The sequence below is a fragment of the Harpia harpyja genome, chromosome 14 (assembly GCF_026419915.1).
Source record: "Harpia harpyja isolate bHarHar1 chromosome 14, bHarHar1 primary haplotype, whole genome shotgun sequence".
Classification (NCBI taxonomy): domain Eukaryota; kingdom Metazoa; phylum Chordata; class Aves; order Accipitriformes; family Accipitridae; genus Harpia; species Harpia harpyja.
In genome coordinates this window covers 33,305,841-33,327,850 of record NC_068953.1, presented here as the reverse complement: position 1 = coordinate 33,327,850, position 22,010 = coordinate 33,305,841, and the positions used below count along the sequence as shown (strand labels likewise).

At 39.3% G+C, this 22,010-nt stretch overlaps 1 protein-coding gene across 12 annotated transcripts in view; it reads left to right on the top strand.

The window, feature by feature from the left end:
* Window positions 1-22,010, top strand: part of TRPM1 (transient receptor potential cation channel subfamily M member 1) — a 113,469-nt gene that overhangs the window by 70,403 nt on the left and 21,056 nt on the right. For 8 of the 12 annotated variants that reach the window (XM_052807903.1, XM_052807894.1, XM_052807899.1 and 5 more), the window contains 11 exons: window positions 1,301-1,424; window positions 5,485-5,557; window positions 6,414-6,514; window positions 8,720-8,893; window positions 10,531-10,665; window positions 11,614-11,664; window positions 12,498-12,533; window positions 13,221-13,361; window positions 17,639-17,668; window positions 20,737-21,026; window positions 21,573-21,801. In XM_052807903.1, the coding sequence (XP_052663863.1) occupies window positions 1,301-1,424; window positions 5,485-5,557; window positions 6,414-6,514; window positions 8,720-8,893; window positions 10,531-10,665; window positions 11,614-11,664; window positions 12,498-12,533; window positions 13,221-13,361; window positions 17,639-17,668; window positions 20,737-21,026; window positions 21,573-21,801 (1,384 nt within the window). The remainder of the gene's footprint in view (window positions 1-1,300; window positions 1,425-5,484; window positions 5,558-6,413; window positions 6,515-8,719; window positions 8,894-10,530; window positions 10,666-11,613; window positions 11,665-12,497; window positions 12,534-13,220; window positions 13,362-17,638; window positions 17,669-20,736; window positions 21,027-21,572; window positions 21,802-22,010) is intronic. The other 4 variants (XM_052807906.1, XM_052807900.1, XM_052807901.1 and 1 more) reach the window with 1 other exon arrangement.

The following is a 22,010-nucleotide window of genomic DNA, read 5'->3' as shown; positions in this document are numbered from 1 at the left end:
TATCTTTAGTAGCCAGAGTCAGGCAAAAACCTAGCATATTGTCTTGATTTGGGTGTGGCACACCCGTCTTGAACTGAAGAAACAGCCTGCTTCCTTGACTGAAGTTGGAGTTTAGCTTGGATTAAATATTAAGCAGACAACTAGTATTGTCAAGCAATGCAGATGTTATTTGGTGAATTGGGAGAGCAGCTCTGATGCTGGATTTTTTTTATGTTTACACACAGTACATATTTAATCCTACCAGTATTCATGATTCAGCAACTTTCTTTTCCTTTCCATCGATCAACCCTCCTTAGCTTAGATCAAACTTCCTTTTTTTTTTTCTTTCTCATTCATCCTTCCTATCAGCTCATAGGTAATTTAAAGTGCTTATCAGGATCAGTCTGTCTGAGATCTGCTCACTGCATGACTTTCTCTCCCAGTGCATATGATGTAGTGTCCAATTTTCCTCTCCAATAATTATGATGAGATGAATGTGTTCATCTGGTAAGGCAGGCCTGTAATGAGAATTTTTTGTCAACCCTGCTGTCTAGAATAATCATTTTCTCACAATGAACTTTGAATTGTACTGCACTTCACAGGCTCTGCTGTCTCACTGCTTTGAATGCCTGCTGGTAATGTTTGCCATCATCTGAAAATACAAGTGTTTTATTAGGAAATGGATGAAGACTGAAGGGCTCTGTTTCAGATTGCTTTGAGAGATCAAACATTTCTGACCTTTCTAGAATGTTTTTGATCTAATTTCTTCAATCATCTTTTGGTTTGTTTGTTTCTCAGTTGGGTATTATGAGGTTTCAGATATGCTAGCAATTTAAATCCTCTGTTTAAGAGGATAACCAAGGTGACATACCAGTAGTGTGAAATATTTTTGGGTGTTTAGCTATATGCAAAGGGCCTTGCAACATTTAGAGGCACAGGTAGGGGTCCTCTAAAGGTGTACTGCTGAAATCCTGAAGACTGAACTTCTTAACAAAAGTATATCTATAATATATAACAGGAGTAAGAGCTATCTGCATTATATTCCAGGGTGAAAGGATAGTTCAAGTTGCCTGCCAGTTTTTAAATCAATGCTGAAGTACTGAGATGCATAAGAGCCAGTCTGGGTATGAATTTCCTGATTAACTGTTAACTCTTCATGAGCTCCTTACCTGTACTGAATGCAAAGATGCTGTGTGTTTTCATTTATTTTCAAAATGAAGTCATTGCACTGGTGGATGAAAAATTATTTCTCAAACAGCAGGCCTTTTGAATATATATTAATTCTGGCAATATCTTCTTTTATGTCTCATTTTTCATTTAGGATAATAAGCGAATCCCTTAGAGACCAGCTTCTAGTTACCATCCAGAAAACCTTTAACTACAACAGGAATCAAGCTCATCAGCTGTTCATCATTCTCATGGAGTGCATGAAAAAAAAAGAACTTGTAAGTGTCCTGAAAGTAGTTCACAAAGATAATTTCTGTGACCAAACTTTATAGAGTACTTTCAAGTGCTATTCTCCCAGGGTTACAGTTTAACCTTTCCCCCCCCCCCCCCATATAGCTCCATAAATGTACACAATCATTTATTCATAAGCATAGGCCAAGAAAGGGATTTTGTCTTCTGGAAAGCCTCTAAAACCAGTTTCAGATTCTTCTCCTGTGTAAGTTGATAGGAATCTTTTTTCATGGACTTCCGCAATACAGACTAAGACACTGAGATAAACGCACTAAAACCAGGATCAACTGCAGAAAGTAGAGGAAAGATAATTAAAGAAAGTGTTCCTAGGAGCAATAAGCATTCAGAGTGCATCAGTACAGTTTTGGTCTTCTGATATAGTTACTTTTTAACAGCTTTTCATTCCAGTAAAATGGGCTCTTCAGGTCTTTCAAAAGCAATTGAAATAGTAAGTATCCTTGAAGATCCCAGCCTTGCTTGATCCTGGCTTGTTGCAGGCCTGTTCTATGTACTGTACCACTCAGTCAGGTTCCTGCCCATCTGCCATATCTCAGCTGCAGAAAAAAGTGTGCTCAGGAAAAGAATATCTTTAACATTCACATCTGTCATCTGTGAACAGTGTCTTGAAATTGTGTTCACTGTGCCTGTGCCTTTGCAGGCAAAATGAAGCTTTGAGTGTTTTCCTTTGACTAATTGTCTTAGTGAATTTTTGTAAATATGACCTCTCCCTTGAGTCCTGATATAATTCCATTTCATTCTTTCATACAAATCCTAAGCAGCTGTTTTAATAGCAGATGAACAGTCTGATGGATTTTTTGTGGTTTTTTTAATTACAGCTGGAACTGGTAAGGCTGATATTTTTACCTTTTTTGGTAAAGTTGCATATTTCTATTAGATAGAAAGAAGAGAGAACTACCACAGCCTTCTCCTCAGATTGTCTGTAGGGAATCAGATAACCAAACTGCTATTGAATTTAAGTGTAAAATGTGGGGCAGTTTCATTCTTCAGGGTGCCTAATTTTATCACTAAGGAAGTGACACCTGTAACAGGAGCAGCTGTAAAGAAACTATTTGAATGGCAGATGAAACTTTTCTCATGAGGCTGAGAAAAAAGGGAATTTTTTCTAGGTTCTTAGAAAAATGGTGTTTCATGCTCCCTTAAAACTAAGTGTGTTTTCCTTCCACAGAGCCCACACTTTCTGTCTTTGGTCAATTTGGCGACAAACTCTAAACTTTGGTCTTCCTAAGTTTAATACTTAGTTCAACAGTTCAACAGATGATGTGAAACTTTTTTCTTAAAATTTAAAATAAACAATAAACTGAATGTAGCATTCCTTACAGTTCTTACTCTTTTGAGTAGGGAATTTTCTTTTGATTTCTAGAAATAATTGTTTAGTTGTTCGATGAGAAATAATAAATCCTGCTCTGGTACCCAGAGAAGTATGATGGAAGGGGGAAAGAAAAGTCTCTTCCCTGGAGTATTTGATTGTTACTTGCCATGGCAATACTGCATGTAGTAGCTGCTAGTGTTTGCATTTCTAGTCTCAGATTTGTAGCAAAGAAAATTAATACAATGTGATTTTTAGTTATCTAAGCCTAAATCCTGACGTATTTACTTCAGAATCAGTGCAGTGATTTAGTTTGACATGGGGTCAGGTGTATTGTTGTGAGAAAGGGGAGCAGCCCCTATATGTTACTTGTGTAAGCGCTATTGATTCTTAAGTAGTAGCTTTTGTGCAAGTAAGATCTGCATCAAATTGTCTAAAATTTGACCTGATTTACGCACAGAGAACATGAACAGTCCCACCATTTTTTGCTAGAGCTGTCACTACCATGCACAGGCATGCTTCTGGTTCCATCTTTTCTGTTGTGTGGTTTCATACTGACTTGGTATTATTAGTGAGTGAAGGGCTAATGCAAGAAGATACCACTTGATCCCCACTTAGAGTAATAGGATACAGAGCTCAACTCAGCACAATGGTACTAATCATAATGCAAAGAAACTTCCTCAAATCTGTACATCAAGCTTTGTGCTAGTCCTCTTTTTATACAAGCTGCTCCCAATGATCAAAGTACCAATTAAGGCATTACATTTTACATTACTTTTGAGCAATTAAAGTAAACACTGGAAACGAAGAGATCACTTTTATCAGATTAGAATTATCCCTGATGTTCCAGTGAAGGAACAAAGAGGACCACAAAAAACCTCCAGAAATCCAGTTCATCATTTCCACTGAATGAACTCTGATTCTCTGAGATGTCCTGTTCTACTTTTCAACACTCTAAGTCTCACATCAGTAGAAAGGTGGCTAGCAAAGAATTTGGAACATAAAAGAAGTTTATGTTATGAAGAAGTTTAATGATGTTTGCTATTTTTTCTTTCTCTTGCTTTGGAGGGATGGACACTAAAATTGGTTAACTAAATACTTAAATACCAACAAGTAGTTTCCCGCCTCCTATATAGTATTGTACAAGTCTCTTCTCCTAATAGTGTTTCCCTTCTTCCTTCATTCTTGCCAATGCTTTTCTTTCCAAGGTTCATTACATTTGATGCTGAATTCCCTTTAGTGTGGGAGGGATTTCTGCAAAAAGAGAAGGTCCATTTTAGTTTTATCTCTGTTCTTGATTTTTGATCAGATTTTGATACTACTTAGTTCTTGGGTTCATAAAAGCCAGATTATGCAATTTTGCATGATTTTTAGCAACATATATTTAAATACCTTTGCCAGAACTAAATTCTGTAAGGATTAATCCAGCTGCAAATGCCACTTGGAACAGAATATGACAAACGGTGTATTTTCTAGTAATTGTGCTCTGTACTGCAATCAAATAGATACCCATCCATGCTTTCTTCTTACGCATTCAGAAGTATTACTAGCATGCACAGTTGATTATGTAAAATCTTACTTAAAGGTTCCAAATGTGAAGTCTTTAGATTTGTCTGGGTAATATAAATGTACTGCTGATATATTTACATTTGTACGATGCCAACATTAGTTCCATACATATGCCTTCATCAGAAATCAAGTTGGTAATAAGCATGACTATGATAAGCTGACTGTAAGAGAGTCAGCCTTCCTAGAGAAGTTGATGGAGAAAAGAGAGCCCACACCTGCCTTAGTCAACTGCTTTGAATTTAAAATGCACATCAGAGCAGGCCTGATTTACTCAGCAAAATTCAGACACTGACTATGCAGCCTAAGCAGGCTTATGGTTTGCATTTGTTGATAATTTTGTCTGCTTTTGTGTTAATTAATAATTTTTTTCCTTTAGTTCTTCTCTCTTCTAATGTCATGTATCTTTGCGTTCATGCAAAGTCTATTCTGTTGAGAAAATTGCTATTCCCAGTACTTAATGCTAGCAGCTGCTGTGAAGAGTTACTTTCCGAAAATGAAGAATTTGTTATTTTTTGTCTGCATTCAATATTAACTTAATTAACATAGAATATTAGGTTATTCTGCCTTTGAATTATTAATCTTTTCATATGTAGTTAGTTCAATGGCTAGGCTTTATACAAATTACTATTTTTAAAATCAGTGAATTGTAATGGACTCGAAGCAAATGTGACTAGAAATAATTGCTTTTCTTTATTAGTTGATTCTGCTTTTTTGATTGTCAATATTTAGCATATCCTGCAACTAAAAAACATTTGAGTATTATCATCAATAAAATTAATACTATGATAGTTATCTCGGGTAACTAGCATTTCCATTTCCAAGCTGGCATTTTCATTACTACTGGAAAGTAATTGAACTGTCAGAAAACAAATCAGTTTGGCATGGCAGTTTTTTTACCACTTTTCAAAATTCATGGGTTTGGTGAAGAATTTTATCAAGTTGGGATATTTTAGGATAACTCTATTGAAAGAATTTAATTAAATGCTTTTGTGAGAATTAGATTTCAAAGAAAAATTTAGTGGAACTGTACTTTTTGAAAAATCTCAAGTCTTAGAAAATAATAAAGCTTCACCATTCTGCTCTTTTTTGTATCTAGACGTTTAGTCTCTCGTGTTGTAATTTTGTGTGTTTGGTTTTATGCTATCCTTTAGATTACTGTGTTCCGCATGGGGTCTGAAGGGCAACAGGACATTGAGATGTCTATCTTAACTGCTCTCCTCAAAGGTGGGTTTTGCAAGCAATTAGGAAGGATGCACAAATTGATCCCAAGAAGACGGTCCTATACGCTGTCTGAAGTTCACTCTTGATGTTTAAGTCTTTGATTTATTTGCTTGGATTCTAACAAGTAACCTGAACATGCTTGGCTTAAGGTTCAGATTAGCTTGAAGCATAAAATCTACACAGAAAGTTTTGTGTGGCTTTCCTTACCTAAAAGCCTGGGATGGGAATGCTGCAACAACTATACTACTGATATTTCAACACATTTTATTGCAGTTCTAGCATATATTAATAAAGTTAGAAAAAAAGGTGGGAAGATTAAAAGACTATCTGGATTTTTCCAGATCTCAGACTGTGGTCTTTAAGCTTTAGCGTAAAATTTAAGATCAGTTCCATATTCGGAGTTTGTCATGTTTGCTGAAACAACTGTTTTCTGTCTGCAGGTATATAGTAGTTGATACGGGCTCAGTATGGGATCACTGGAGTCCCCAAAGCTAAGAAATAAAGAGAGGAGTTACTATACTCATATCTACAGCATCAGCCAAAGCTGCTGAGAGGAGGAGTCATCTAGAACTGTTAAATGTCTATCTTTAGTGTCAGAATATAAAGTCAATGTGGGAGCTTTAAGGAAAAAAGGGAGAGAATCTGGTTAATCCTTTTGAATTAGGATTATGGGGTTAAATGGAAAATGCTATAAATTGATTTGATGAATCCACTGCTTTGTGGTAATATTATTCTAATGGTAGTATGATATGGAGTCAGGCTTGCTGTCTTCTAGTTCTTGGAGAAGTGAATTACAGAAGGTTGTCCAATCTTGTTTCATCATGCATGAAATACTAAACATCTGTGTGTTTCTCGGTAGGTACCAATGCATCTGCTCCAGACCAGCTCAGCTTGGCTTTGGCCTGGAATCGTGTAGACATTGCACGCAGCCAAATCTTTGTCTTTGGACACCACTGGCCAGTAAGATAAAGTTTTTCTAGTCATATTGTTTGTTAACAATTTAAAGTAAGTGGTAGAATATTCACAGCTTGGATTTTGTTGGCAGGAGAAACAGTATTGAATTCTGTTTTATGCTGATCTAATGTAGGATATCTCATTAATTAAGAATGACCTATTTGTTTTGAAATTTCCTTATACTGCCATTTGCAAATATTTAGCAATAATTTAATCTTTGTGAAAGAAAGAAAAGCAATTTCAAAACAAGCAGAAAAATAACCGTATTTAAGATTCATTGTGGGATTTGAAAGCAAAAAAAAAAAAAAAAAGCACTTACTGGAAAGAGTCTGTGGCCTTACATACAGCTGGACAATAGCAGTCCTGGTCACCCCCAGTGAATTTGTGTGATGCACTAGCATTGCCTAGACTTCTGACTTTTTGACATGGGCTAGCAGTTGGCAAGGTCCCCAGCTACCTGTGGCAAGAAAATTCCGGAGCTGCTTAGAAGGAATTGTGTTGCTCACTTCATTAATACCTGTGAAAATCTCTATTTGGATTAATGGAGCAAAATCCTGATGACCAGAAGAAACCACTGCAGAAAACAGGCCTCTGGCAGCCAGAGCTGTGCCAAATGAACTTAGAAGCAGATCTTAAGTAAAGCTGTAGGTCCTGAAGTTGGATTTTCTTTCTCAAATTATTGGAGTTTCATGCTGCACTAGTTGAAGTCAGTGGTTAAACACTGCAGTGTCTTTGTTCATCTGTGTAACCCAAATCCTCTATTTAAGCCACTTTCATGTCTCACTGTATTGATGCTTTTTGCTTTACTGTGTGAACCATCTGGTATTGAACTACTATAGTGTCGTGAGGAGACCAGCCTAAAAGAGGCAGTAAGAATGAAGTGCAAGAATTACTATTTTTTAAAAAATTAGTTGTAATTCCTGAAACTATGCAATAAAATGACACTCAAAGGAACGCTATTCATGTGCACACTATCCATAATGGTGAGATTTATTTCATTTGGAAGCCTGTATAATTAAATTTAAACAAATGTTGCTGCATGTGCTGTTTTATTCCTTCACTTACGGTAATGTGATGTTTCCAATATTCAAGGTTCATTAAAATGCTTATACAGAGAGGATTTAATCATCCTAAAGATGATGAAGTATTACTACTATAAAACATTTATTTGAAGGGAATGTTCCAGTCTCCATATTATTGTGGTTAGATTTAGAGATACCACCTAGCAACTGAAGCCTGTTACTGCTTTGGCCTATTTCATACTCATACTCTGCAACAATTTGTGGAAACAGTATCAGCCAATTGCGATTCACTGTCATTTCAAATTCATAAAGATTGCTTTCAGGCTAGCCTGTGCTGCAAGTTGGCAGCTGCAGTTTTGTCCAGGCTTACAAATGGATTCATGGTAGCTAGGCAGAGATTTTTTTTTTTTTTTTTTTTTAAGACAAACAAAACCAGAGAAAACAAGCCTTGTTAAAGGCTTGGTTCTGTAGTTCTCTGTGCAGAGCATGGATAGTTGTAATCCACTTTACATGTTCATGGAGGTTGTATAACCTAAGCATTAACTGGAGCAAGTTAAGCTTCCAAATCACAGACAAGTAGTGTCAAGTTATTTGCATGTGTGCCTGCCTGTCTTGGGTAGTAGATAGGTTGGAAAGGGGAAGGACGTTACAAAGAGTAAATGGCTCTAAAGAGGTATAAACAGAAGTATTGTCTGCAGAATGTAAATGAACCAGTTAGTGGGTCTCTTTCCTCTCCTTTCTGCCTCCGCAGTGTGGATGCTATTTGGCATCATGCAACATTCTTGTTAAGCTCTTTCTGTACAGCTCCTTATCCTGCTTGTTGCTATTTATTTTGACAACTATTGCTTTCACTGAGAGCAAAGAAACTGAAGTGTCACAAAATTGAATAGTGTCTCTTTCCAGTCCTCTCGCACTGATTTTATTTTGCAAGAGAAATCCTCCACATTCTACCTACTTCACTACTTTGACTTTCAGTGTTATTGACTATATTGGACTGAACAGCTTTAAAAAAGAGTGTAAAGCTGTGGCTATGCAAGAAAGTCCTTATACTTAAGGAAATTATCATTTTTAGTTGAATGCATGTGAGAAGTGGTGACTGGGGAACGAGTTCAACAGGAGTGTATTCAATGAAATAATCACTGTATGATCAATTAGATTTCTAATACTTCTAATGCATTACTAAATACAGCCTTTAGGAAGCCTTACAGCTCCTGATGGTACAGCTCCTGAGAAGGAAAAGAAATCTCCAGCAGCTCAGACTAAAGCAGCCAGAGGGAAAGGAAAAGGGAAGAAAAAGGGAGGAAAAGGAAAAGAAGAGCCAGAAGAAGAAACAGATCCAAGAAAGCTTGAACTTCTGAACTGGGTGAGATGAAAGTATTTGTATTAAAACTGTTGAAGAATTCTTTTTTTTTTTTCATCTTGGGGCCAAAGAGAGAGGGAAGATACACATTTTCATTCTATAGAATGCTCATTTGCACATTCTCACAAGATCAGCAGTAGACTCTGCAGGGATGCTGTTCAGTCTTTGAGCTAGGAATCCCTCTCTCATCCCATGTGCACCACATGCAGCCATACCACAACAGTACAAGTCAGTGGTTATCTGCTTCGTCTTCTTCCCTGCACTTGTCAGAAGTAAATAAGAACACCAGTGGACATCTTCATCCTTCCTTGTACATGTTATTTATCCAGCAAAGGCAGTTTAAACATCTCCATTTTTAAGTGCTTCATTTTCCAGTTGTAATAGGTTAGATTGTCCTGTTGTCTGGATTAAAGTTCATGTGTCAAGGAGATTGCTGCTCAAGAGATTTTCCCCTTTCCTACTGGGTTCTAACCCCTTAGACCATATTAAGAGAAGATCCATTAGGCTTCCTGACCAACATTTTCCAAAGGCAAAGCTAAGTTGGTGAAGGAAGAGGAAGTGCTTCTTACCAAATGATTTGAGTCTTTTGGCATTACATGTTGCCTTTTCGCTGTGAGGCAGCAGTTTGAGCAAATGATACATATGCAAGTTATCACGTGTCATGGTTTAACCCCAGCCGGCAACTAAGCACCACACAGCCACTCGCTCGCTTCCCCCCCATCCAGTGGGATCAGGGAGAGAATCAGGGAAGAAAAGTAAAACTCATGCAGTGAGATAAGAACAGTTTAACAGGACAGAAAGAAAGAAAATAATGATGATGATGATAATAATAATACAATAATAATAATAAAAGAATTGGAATATACAAAACAAGTGATGCACAATGCAATTGCTCACCACTCGCTGAGCAATGCCCTGTTAGTTCCTGAGCAGCGATCCACCCCCTGCCAGCCAACTCCCCCCAGTTTATATACTAGACGTGACATCACACAGTGTGGAATATCCCTTTGGCCAGTTTGGGTCTGCTGTCCTGGCTGTGTCCCTTCCCAACTTCTTGCTGGCTGGGCATGAGAAGCTGAAAAATCCTTGATTGAGTATAAACACTACGTAACATACTGATGTTTTCAGTTGTTGCTATCAACATTACTCTCATACTAAATCCAAAACATAACACTATACCAGCTACTAGGAAGAAAATTAACTCTATCCCAGCCAAAACCAGGACATCAGGGTAAAGTATGTCAACTTCTTCTTAAACGTATACAGTGTGTTTTTCTTAAATTTTAACTTGTTCCTATCAATCATGTTGAACAAGTAAATATTTTCACATAATGTGTCAAGCATGGTATGCCTGGTTTAGTTAAAAACACTAAACAAAATGATTGAAAGCTACAGTTGTATTGCTAAAGGTTTCTTTCACTGCTCTCCTCTTGCCCAAGACCACATCAGAAAACTCTACCATCTGTATTGATTTGCACATGGGTAAAATGTCATTAATTTTCTAAATTCCTTTTCACTGACAGATTAATCAACATATTTGTGAACTTGGGAATATCTGAAGTAATGAAAATGTTCATGGTTCTTGGTCAACCAGCTCTTCTGTGCTCATGTAGTCTCACATTCTCCATTCTGCAATTCAGGTGAATTCCCTGGAGCAGGCTATGCTGGATGCACTGGTTCTGGATCGAGTGGACTTTGTGAAACTGCTTATTGAGAATGGAGTGAACATGCAGCACTTCCTCACTATTCCTCGACTAGAAGAACTTTATAATACCGTGAGTGAGGAGAAATAATAAAACGCCCTGTGATATCTTTGCTACTGTATTTAACAGGGGTGTCCTTTTTTTCTCTTCTCCTTCTGAGATAATCTTGTTTTTCCAAAAAGCTCTGAGCCCTGACAATACACAGATGTTGGACAGCAGTAAAGGAAGCCATTAATACTACATATAGTGTCCTATTTTTTCCCTACATTCCTAATTAATAAGCCTACAGCAGCTTTCAGAAGCTATTGCAGTTTGTTATGTAAATATAATGATGTATTTAAAATGCGCTTTCAGAACACTTAAAGAACTAATGTAGATAGTAAAAATTTAATATCAGCCAGTAGTGGTCATTTACTTTTAATCTCAATTACTCTTCATGTATGTATACTTTAGTATTATTGAAATAAACTTGTAAATTTGGCAAAGTACTTACACAGCAACTTTTATTTTTAGCACATTGCAGAAGTTAGTATCATTTTTCCTTGTGGCCCAGCAAAGCAAAATGTTTTTCCCAAAACTTCAGAACATCATGCTTTTTTATTCAAATTCTCCCTGACCCAACCCACAGCAAATTCATCAGGAACATAGCTATTTCTAGACTGTTTTTCTTCCCATCATTTAAATGGCAGGTAGTCTAGGGCAGCATTCATACAACATTATAACTTCAGTCTAGTCCTCCAGTCCCTTTATGGCTCCTGCAGCAAGTACAAGTTCAGACAATACCACAAACTGCTGTGACTTGAATCACCACATAAAGGATTATAAGAAGGGGATTACACAGCTCTTGATAGAAATGTGTTTGCCATTGTAGCCCAGTTCCTTCTTTTCACCCCTGCAGAGTGTGATGGCACATGGTTGCCTAAAGTTCTGCTTACAGTGCTAGATCATTAATTACATTTGTGTTTGCAAAAAATCTGAAGAATTGAAGCTCTAATGGACCGTGAATGATTTTTGTTTCAGAGATTGGGTCCACCAAATACGCTGCATTTGCTAGTCAGAGATGTGAAAAAGGTAAGCTTAACTAACAGCAGCATTACATTTGCATTATGTGAGTCAACAGTAAAAGCAAGCATAGCATGGGGGAAAGCAGACATTTGAAATCAGATGGTAGCTTTTAAGAGAAGGAAAGTTAAATTACTCCTTGTGACAAACAGTGATGTCAGTCTGAATCGGGTAAGGCTATGCTGCACTGCTAGTAATTTAAAAACTAAGGAGAGGAAAGTTAAGCTCCTAGTAGTGTAATATATCATTTGAGATTTAGGTTGATAACTGTTTCTTCTTTACAAGCAGCTTCCAATGCAGTGTTACAAAGGAGGAGTGGAAGGAAAGGCCTGCTAGGTTAACTGGAAGCCCTACTCACGAGCACAGAATTTGTTCCCTTTTGTTTGTTTCCTTGTGTGTTTTTGAGTTGCTTTTCTCCCATAAGTCCTACTTTTACCTGGGAGAAAATCTATTCTGTTTCTCAGTGCTACAAGTCCTAAATTTGTTATTCATTTGTTTCCATTACATGTAAATTTGTTTATTATATGTGAACAGGGTCATTGTAAGATTTGTTGTCGTATTTGCTCTCTTTGAGGTTTTGGAGCTTTTCTTCAGTAAAATTCAGCTACATGAAATAGCCTGCATTCCTTTTTGGAAGGAAAACTCCCATTTATTCCCGGGAGGTTTAGATGTGGGAATTACGCAGTACTGGGTTAATGTATAGTTCATATTGATCTGCTTCATAGTTTAACACTTTTCTCATTCAGTGTTTGTCTTTTTGAGTGTTATTAATACTCTTCTGTGTTCTGCTTTCTGTCTGTCTCTTCTCCTTTTCATTGCATTTTCATGGCTCACTCATTCAGCGGCAGTCTCGGGGATTCGGTTGGGTTAACATGGAGGTGATGTGTTTGCTTAGGATATAGTTGTTTCATCATAGCAACTTCTCAGTGGTGCTGTAGAATCAGTTATCGTTGTAGGATGTAGCTTGAACAATGAAGCACAGTTTTCAGTTCATGGTTCTAGTAGAGTCAATACCTCTATCCGGTTTTTAAGTGTAACAGTGGAAATTATAGTCTGCCTTTTTCTTTGATTCTGGGCTGCACATTAATCTAAATCATGTTCTGCATTGTAGTATTAACTCTGTAGATAATATTATGATGAAATACTAGTTTCCATAAAATCTAAAGTATGCCTCATATTCACCATTAAATTAAGCCACGCTTTTATGCTGGATTAATGATAATCAGTACGAAGTTATTTGATTTCATCAATATAACACTTGCAAACAACTCAGGCTTGTATGGACACTGACATATTGTACAAGTAAATCAAAAGAAAATTTGTCCTCAAGTATAAATACTGCCAACTACAAACCAAAAAAAATCTGGCCCAAAAAATTTTCATTATGTGAATCAGTTATCATTAATTTCATACAAATATGCAGAGACTGAAACCAGTGGCTGTGAATAATACCCATGTGCCAGTTTAAACATGACATATGTCTAGCCAGGCAATTAAATGTATGTTATGTTTTCTTATCCTAAGTCCTTATTTTGTTGTTTGTGTTTTTTTTTATTTTTTGGTAGGGAAATCTTCCACCAGATTATCATATCAGCCTAATAGATATTGGTCTTGTACTTGAATATCTCATGGGTGGAGCTTATCGCTGCAACTATACTCGAAAAAGTTTTCGGACTCTTTATAATAATTTATTTGGACCAAAGAGGGTAAGAATGAGTTCATTCTGGATGTGGCCATCGTGCTGATGGTAAAAAATAAGTAATACTCTGTTTCTTTGTCTTTGTGAAACACTACATGTTAAATTCTAAGGAAATGCTGCAAGACCGAAGTTGAAACTCTGGTAGTGAAGTTATATAAGGAACCTGTAAAAAATCTGTGTTAAAGGATGGGAGGACCCAAAAGGTGGTAAATACATTGATCTGGAGGTGAATTTCCTTCTATTTCAGTAGCTTGAAATCCAAGCATTTCTAACTGTGATGTTTGTATATTTACTTATTCCTACTTGAAGCTGTAGCTCTCTTACAATGGTAAACTGTATTGGCCAAGCCAAACCTACTTATCAGGTAATTGCAACCAACAGTAGCCTTAACTTGGGTAAAGCAGAGAGTTTAGTCTGAATACAGAAGAGCTATGAACCTGTTAGAGCAGTTCTTTACAGGACTTACTGTGAGCATAAATCTTATCCTACGGAAGCCACTGCAGTCTCAGTAAAGCATTTCATAGTCAATCCATCCCACTCCTACCAGTTTGATGCCAGTGCCAGCAACAGATGCCCAGAGATTGAAGAGGGATCACAGGTCAGCAGGAGAACACCTGAAGAGCAGCACAAAGGAATTCCAGCCACTCCAGCCAGTAAGTCAGCTTCATCAGGGGCCCAACTTAAATGCCTCTATGCAAATGCAGGTAGCATGGGGAGTAAACAAGAGGAGTTAGAGACGTGCGCATGCGTGCAGGGCTATGATCTTATTGGCATCACTGAGACGTGGTGGGATGGCTCCTGTGACTGGAGTGTTGGAATGGAAGGATACAGGCTCTTTCAGAAGGACAGGCAGGGGAGATGAGGAGGGGGTGTCACCCTCTATGTCAATGACCAGCTGGAGTGCACGGTCTGCCTGGGGATGGATGAGGAGCTGACCGAGAGCTTATGGGTCAGGATTAAATGGAGGGCAGGGACAGGTGACATTATAGTGGGGGTCTGCTACAACTACCTGACCAGGAAGACCGAGCAGATGAGGCCCGCTATAGACAGATAGGAGCAGCCTCATGTTCACAAGCCCTGATCCTCATGGGGGACTTCAGCCACCCCAATATCTGTTGGAGGGACAACACAGCAGGGCATAAGCAATCCAGGAGGTTTCTGGAATGCGTTGATGACAACTTCCTTCTCCAAGTGACAGAGGACCCAATGAGGAGAGGTGCTATGCTGGACCTTGTTCTCACCAACAAGGAGGGGCTGGTGGGGAATATGAAGCTCAAGGGCAGCCTTGGCTGCAGTGACCATGAAATGGTGGAGTTCAAGATCCTTAGGGCAGTGAGAAGGATGCACAGCAAGCTCAATACCCTGGACTTCAGGAGAGCAGACTTTTGCCTCTTTGGGATCTGCTTGGTAGAGTACCATGGGATAAAGCCCTGGAGGGAAGAGGGGCCCAAGAAAGCTGGTTAATATGCAAGGATCACCTCCTCCAAGCTCTGGAGCGATGCATCCCAATGAAGAGGAAGTCAGGCAAAAATGCTAGGAGGCCTGCGTGGATGAACAAGGAGCTCCTGGACAAACTCAAACACAAAAAGGAAGCCTGCAGAGGGTGGAAGCAAGGACAGGTAGCCTGGGAGGAATACAGAGAAATTGTCTGAGCAGCCAGGGATCAGGTTAGGAAAGCTAAAGCCTCGATAGAATTGAATCTGGCCAGGGACATCAAGGGCAACAAGAAAAGCTTCTATAGGTACGTCTGTGATAAAAGGAAGACTAGGGAAAATGTGGGTCCTCTCTGGAAGGAAACGGGAGACCTGGTTACCTGGGACATGGAGAAGGCTGAGGTACTCAATGACTTTTTCTTGCCTCAGTCTTCACCAGCAAGTGCTCCAGCCACACTGCCCAAGTCGCAGAAAGCAAAGACAGGGACTGGGAGAACAAAAACCCACCCACTGTAGGAGAAGATCAGGTTCAAGACCATCTAAGGAACCTGAAGGTGCACAAGCCCATGGGACCTGATGAGATGCATCCGCGAGTCCTGAGGGAAGTGGCAGATGAAGTGGCTAAGCCACTATCCGTCATATTTAAGAAGTCGTGGCAGTCTGGTGAAGTTCCCACTGACTGGAAAAGGGGAAACATAACCCCCATTTTTAAAAACGGGAAAACAGAAGACCTAGGGAACTACAGGCCAGTCAGTCTCACCTCTGTGCCTGGCAAGATCATGGAGCAGATAGATCCTCCTGGAAGCTATGCTGAGGCACATGGAAAATAAGGAGGTGATGGGTGACAACCAACATGGCTTCACTAAGGGCAAATCATGCCTGACAAATTTGGTGGCCTTCTACGACAGGGTTACAGTGATGGTGGATAAGGGAGGAGCAACAGACATCGTCTACCTGGGCTTGTGCAAAGCATTTGACGCTGTCCTGCACAATGTCCTTGTCTCTAACTTGGAGAGACATGGATTTGATGGATGGACCACTCGGTGGATAAGGAATTGGTTGGATGGTCACACTCAAAGGGTTGCATTCAACGGCTGGATGTCCAAGTGGAGACCAGTGACGAGTGGCATTCCTCAGGGGTCGGTATTGGGACTGGCGCAGTTTAATGTCTTTGTCGGTGACATGGACAGTGGGATTAAGTGCACCCTCAGCAAGTTTGCTGATGACACCAAGCTGTTTGGTGTGGTTGACACGCTGGAGGGAAGGGATGCCACCACAGGGACCTTGACAGGCTTGAGAGGTGGGCCCTTGCAAACCTCATGAAGTTCAGCAAGGCCAAGTGCAAGGTCCTGCACATGGGTTGGGGCAACCCCGAGCACAAATACAGGCTGGGCAATGAGTGGATTGAGAGCAGCCCAGAGGAGAACGTCTTGGGGGTGTTGGTTGATGAGAAGCTCAACATGACTCAGCAATGTGTGTTGGCAGCCCAGAAAGCCAACCACATCCTGGGCTGCATCAAAACAAGCATGATCAGCAGGTTGAGGGAGATGATTCTCCCCCTCTGCTCCACTCTCCTGAGACCCCACCCGGAGTCTTGTGTTCAAGCTCTGGGGCCCTCAACATAACAAGGACATGGACCTGTTGGAGTGAGTCCAGAGGAGGGCCACAAAGATGATCAGAGGGCTGGAGCATCTCTCCTATGAAGACAGGCTGAGAGAGTTGGGGTTGTTCAGCCTGGAGAAGAGAAGGCCTTATAGCAGCCTTCCAGTACCTAAAGGGGGCCTACAAGAAAGCTGGAGAGGGACTTTTTACAAGGGCATGTAGCGATAGGACAAGGGGTAATGGCTTTAAACTGAAGGAGGGTAGTTTTAGATTAGATACAAGGAAGAAATTCTTCACTGTGAGGGTGGTGGGGCGCTGGAACAGGTTGCCCAGAGAGGTTGTGGATGCCCCATCCCTGGAAGTGTTCAAGGTCAGGTTGGATGGGGCTTTGAGCAACTTGGTCTAGTGGAATGTGTCCCTGTCCATGGCAGGAGGGTTGGAACTAGATGATCTTTAAGGTCCCTTCCAACCCAAACCATTCTATGATTCTACAACAGTCATGCACCAATCCTGAGAATATCAAGCATGGCCCTTGCTTTGTTAAAAAGTCTGTTCTAAGCAAATAGAATAATTTTCTTCATTAGCTTATTTATTTGGTTAGTTCAGCTTTGAAGGTCAAGTGAAGCTTCCTAGCCTAATTACAGAAAGCCCCACACTAGGAAACACACTAGGAAATTAGCCCCACAGATGGTCAGAAGGCCACTCAAAGCCCAAGTATTCTGTAGCTGATATATAGTACATATATAGTGTAGTACTATCTGACGGAACAAACAAATAAACCTTTTACATAAAATGTAAACCAGAGATTTCACAATACAACAGAGGAATTTTTTTAATGCGAAATTGTGAGAGATTTGAAGATCTGTTATATTTTTTACTATTTCCTATGGGTATCTCTACCCTGTGTGTGCTTATAAGCATGATTTTTTTCGAGCTTTTGTGACCATGTGGTGATTTTATTTCTCAGAGCAGTATATTATTGAATGATTAATTTAACTCTTCCATCCGAATCAAAATATTTCACTTGAATGCAGGATGGAAAATATTTTCTAACGCATTGCCTTCCTGCAAATACAATTAGGAGGAAGATTAATTAATTGTACCATTATTGGTACAATTATTTAGAATAGTGAGTTTAATAATAAATACTGTATGTTTGTAAATGAAAATGTGTTTTTCCTTGGTATTGTTTGGTCTTTGAATTTTCCCTCCCATCTAACCGATTTTCTTTTCTATTTTTAATATTCAGCCAAAAGCTCTTAAACTACTTGGGATGGAGGTAAGTTGGATTTATTGTAAATTACTGTTTTTATTGGAGCATTTCTTGGTACAGTTCTGCTCTAGCTCTTACCTTTTTCATTATAACTGTGGCTTAAAATAAATTTCAACTAGACAGGATCTTCCATTTTGCAAACAGCCTATGAAATACTTCTGGCTTATTTTTATGGGTAGGGTCTTGAGAGCTGCTTAAAGCTTTGCTCAACAGTCTTCAGGCAGTTTTAGCACTATTATGTAATAACATATTCCATGTTGGAACATATTGTAGATTTGATCATTCAGATGTGAACATCGATGATACTGAAAGAGAATGTGATCCAGCAGTGCTACTTATGGTCAAATCCCCTTTAACCATGAAGTAACAATTTATGCACAAATGAGGTTTTTATCATAGGGAAAACATTTAACTGGTGTCGTGGTTTAACCCCAGTCAGCAACTAAGCACCACACAGCCGCTCACTCGCTCCCCCCCACCCAGTGGGATGGGGGAGAAAATCAGGAAAAGAAGTAAAACTCGTGGGTTGAGATAAGAACGGTTTAATAGAACAGAAAAGAAGAAACTAATAATGATAATGATAACACTAATAAAATGACAAAAGCAATAATAAAAGGATTGGAATGTACAAATGATGCATAGTACAACTGCTCACTACCCGCCGATCGACACCCAGTTAGTCCCCGACTGGCGATCCCCTCCACCCCCACTACCCCCCACTTTATACACTAGACGTGGCGTCAAATGGTATGGAATATCCCACTGGCCCCTTTGGGTCAGCTGCCCTGGCTGTGTCCCATCCCAACTTCTTGTGCCCCTCCAGCCTTCTTGCTGGCTGGGCATGAGAAGCTGAAAAATCCTTGACTTTAGACTAAACATTACTTAGCAACAACTGAAAACATCAGTGTGTTATCAACATTCTTCTCATACTGAACTCAAAAACATAGCACTGTACCAGCTACTAGGAAGACAATTAACTCTATCCCAGCTGAAACCAGGACAACTGGAGTGAAAAAACAAGGTGGTCTGACATGTTAGGTTCTGTCCTCCACTATGAAACATCCTTGCTACTGTGATGGCACCATGCTTTGTAAATGATGAAGCTGATGCAGAATTTTGGGTCCAACCCTTGCCTCAATTACTTGTGTGCCTGCAGAAATTTTGAGTTGATCAGAATCAAGTCTGGGATGATGCCTAAAAACTCATTCTGTTTTGGAGGTAGTTACTTTTGTTTCTGAAAGAAGTATTAATATAGACCAGGAAAGCATTTACTTAAAGAGGCTAGGTACATTTCTCTATGAAGTATGCTTTTATTAATGCTGCGATAGTATTTGAACACAGTATATGTACATGTTGCTTGTGTTACATTTGATATGAACTATACCCACACACAAAAGCCTCTGCTTCCTAAAGCAGATAAGCAGCTTTCTTCTCTACAGAGAAAGTCCAGGTTATGTTTAATCTCTCTGATCAGCTTCCTATTTTCTAATGGCTCAAGGCCAAAAGCTCAGACCCTCAGACGTGCGACCCTTTTTAATCAGCATGGATCACACGTAGGTTGCTTAGTGCTTCTCCAAAAGCACATTTTGATTTTCCTGTTTCTTTCAGTGAGAAATGTTTTATGTGGCACAAACTGAAGTGTTCTCTCCACTTGACAGTGGGTGTAGCCCACTCCCTTCTTCCAAGAGAAAGAAAAGGTGAAAAGAAAAATTAATATTTCTTTTGCTGAAGTGGTCAGTAAATTGATGCGACTCCAAGTGTTTAGGTTTTTTCATTTCCAGTGTTAGCAGCTCTAAAACAAGAAGTTTAGACTCCTTTGCACTTTGTCTTTCTTACCCAGGCTTCTGTTTTGATTTGATTTTCCTAGTGTGGGGAGGACCTAATTTTTGGTCCTCTATTTGAGATTTTATGTCCTGTGCTTCAGAGGTGCTCAATACTTTCTTCATGTGCATGCAATTAATGACCCCTGAATTTTCCATAAGAGACAGAGGCCAGCACTTGCAGTTCTTAAAACTGCTTGAAGAGAAATGCATACTTAATTGTTAGCTGAAGAGTCGTCTTTGGAAACCTGGTGTGTGAGGCTGAACCCTCAATTTGGATTTAAGTTTGTATTTTGTCAAAAAATAGTGCATTATGCTGAGCTTGCTTTAACAGGAACTAATTTTGTAGAATGGTAATTGCTTTTACTTGCAACCCACTTCTGAGATTGGAATCAAGGTCTACAATGATGATGAGCTCTGTCTACACCTATATATGCAATGTTCTTCCCACATTACTTAAACCCTAATTTTCCCAATCATGGCTTTTTTCCCTTCAGGGTCCTGCTTCATTGTCAGTACTTCCCTTCAGTTACTTCCATGTTGGTTCCTGTAGTAATGGCCTATCCTCCCTATCCCTTTAAGAAATGGGATACTTACACCTTCCGTTTGCACTGCATACATAGGAGGAGATTGCTTATTCAAAGGTGAAAACTCCCTTTAGTATCTCACTGTTCTTACGGATGCTATCTGCCTGTCTTTTCCATTTGCATGTTACCTCTCTCTCCACCTGCATGTCAGTCTGAAAACTGCTTTGATACCTGTAAGATATGCAGCACTGTTCTTCAGGAATAAATGCAGACATATCAAATCAGAAATTACATTGGAACCTATTCATAGTGAATTCAGGTTTGTTAAAGCTCCATTGGCACTGCAGAGGAATTCATTAAATATTAATTCATTGCAAATCAACTTGCGCAATTACACATGCCATAGAGATCTACTTACAATGCAGTATAAAGTGATGCCTTCAGTACAGTAGGGTTCTACTGTACTTATCCAAGATGGGTGACTTGTAATTAAGAATGCAAGAAACGGTTCTCTGAATAAAGTATTAAGCTGTGTGTGCTAGCCCAGTGCATGCTCTGTTACCTGTTGTTCATAGTTTTATCCCTATTTGCATTCATTGTAGCAAACATCAAAAACAAATTAGAACTTTATTAACATGTCCTTTCAATACTTGTTCTGTGCATGGTGCCATTGTCAGGTAAGCTGTTAAAAATAGATGGGAACATTTTTTTCTTCTTTTCTTCCCAGGATGATGAGCCTCCCACCAAAGGGAAGAAGAAGAAGAAGAAAAAGGAGGAAGAGATCGATATTGATGTGGATGACCCAGCAGTCAGCCGCTTTCAGTATCCCTTTCATGAACTGATGGTATGGGCCGTGCTGATGAAACGGCAAAAGATGGCACTCTTCCTTTGGCAGCGAGGGGAGGAAACCATGGCCAAGGCGCTTGTGGCCTGTAAACTGTACAAGTCTATGGCCCATGAGTCTTCTGAGAGTGAGCTGGTGGACGACATCTCTCAGGATCTGGACAACAACTCAAAGTTAGTAGATGCAGAGCAGACTTTATGTCTCCTTGATATAGGAGTCTGACCTGCTGAGAAGCTTTACTTTTAGTAAAGTAAAATTGATTTCTAGAATATAGGTTCACAGAATGCCATTTGGAGCTGATTTATCAACAGTAAACAAGCCAAAATGTGGTCTCAGAATCTGAAGACAATACTAGCAAGGAGAAGACTTGCATTTTTTTCTGACAGAACACATTCTTTCTTCAGCTTCTCTGTCTGTAAAACTAGCTAGTTTTATTTCACAAAGTTATTTTCAGGATTTACTCACATAAATTAAGAGGTATCTGATGATATATCTGAACTGGCCTTAGGATGTTACTGGTCTAAGCTAATTCTCTGGTCACTAAAAATTTGTTTGGAACCTACATAGACTGTCCAAATCAAGCGAGAGGCTCAGTTGTTCTTGTCATTGTACATGTGTGTGGAAAAACATGACCCCCTGTGAATGGAATTAAAACCCCAAATGCAAGCAAACACTGATTTCTAAATCAAACTTCACTGGACTTATCTTGCATTTTCCAGAGATTTTGGCCAGCTGGCTGTTGAACTCTTGGATCAGTCCTATAAACATGATGAGCAGATTGCCATGAAACTACTGACCTATGAACTGAAAAACTGGAGTAATTCTACCTGCCTGAAATTGGCTGTGGCAGCTAAACACAGGGACTTCATTGCTCACACATGCAGCCAGATGCTCTTAACAGATATGTGGATGGGGCGACTACGCATGCGGAAAAACCCAGGCCTTAAGGTATTTCTGTTCAGCAGCTGTTTTCAAAGATGAAATTTGTTGCATGTAACACTACATTATACATAGTGTATATATTAGAACAAATTGGCCTACTAATTACAGATGATGTAGGAACACACCTGTTTTAAAGCTAATTTTTTTGGTTTCCAAATTCAGGATATCTAAGGAACATTACTCCATGACGAAAGAAAATATAAATCCATAAAAGG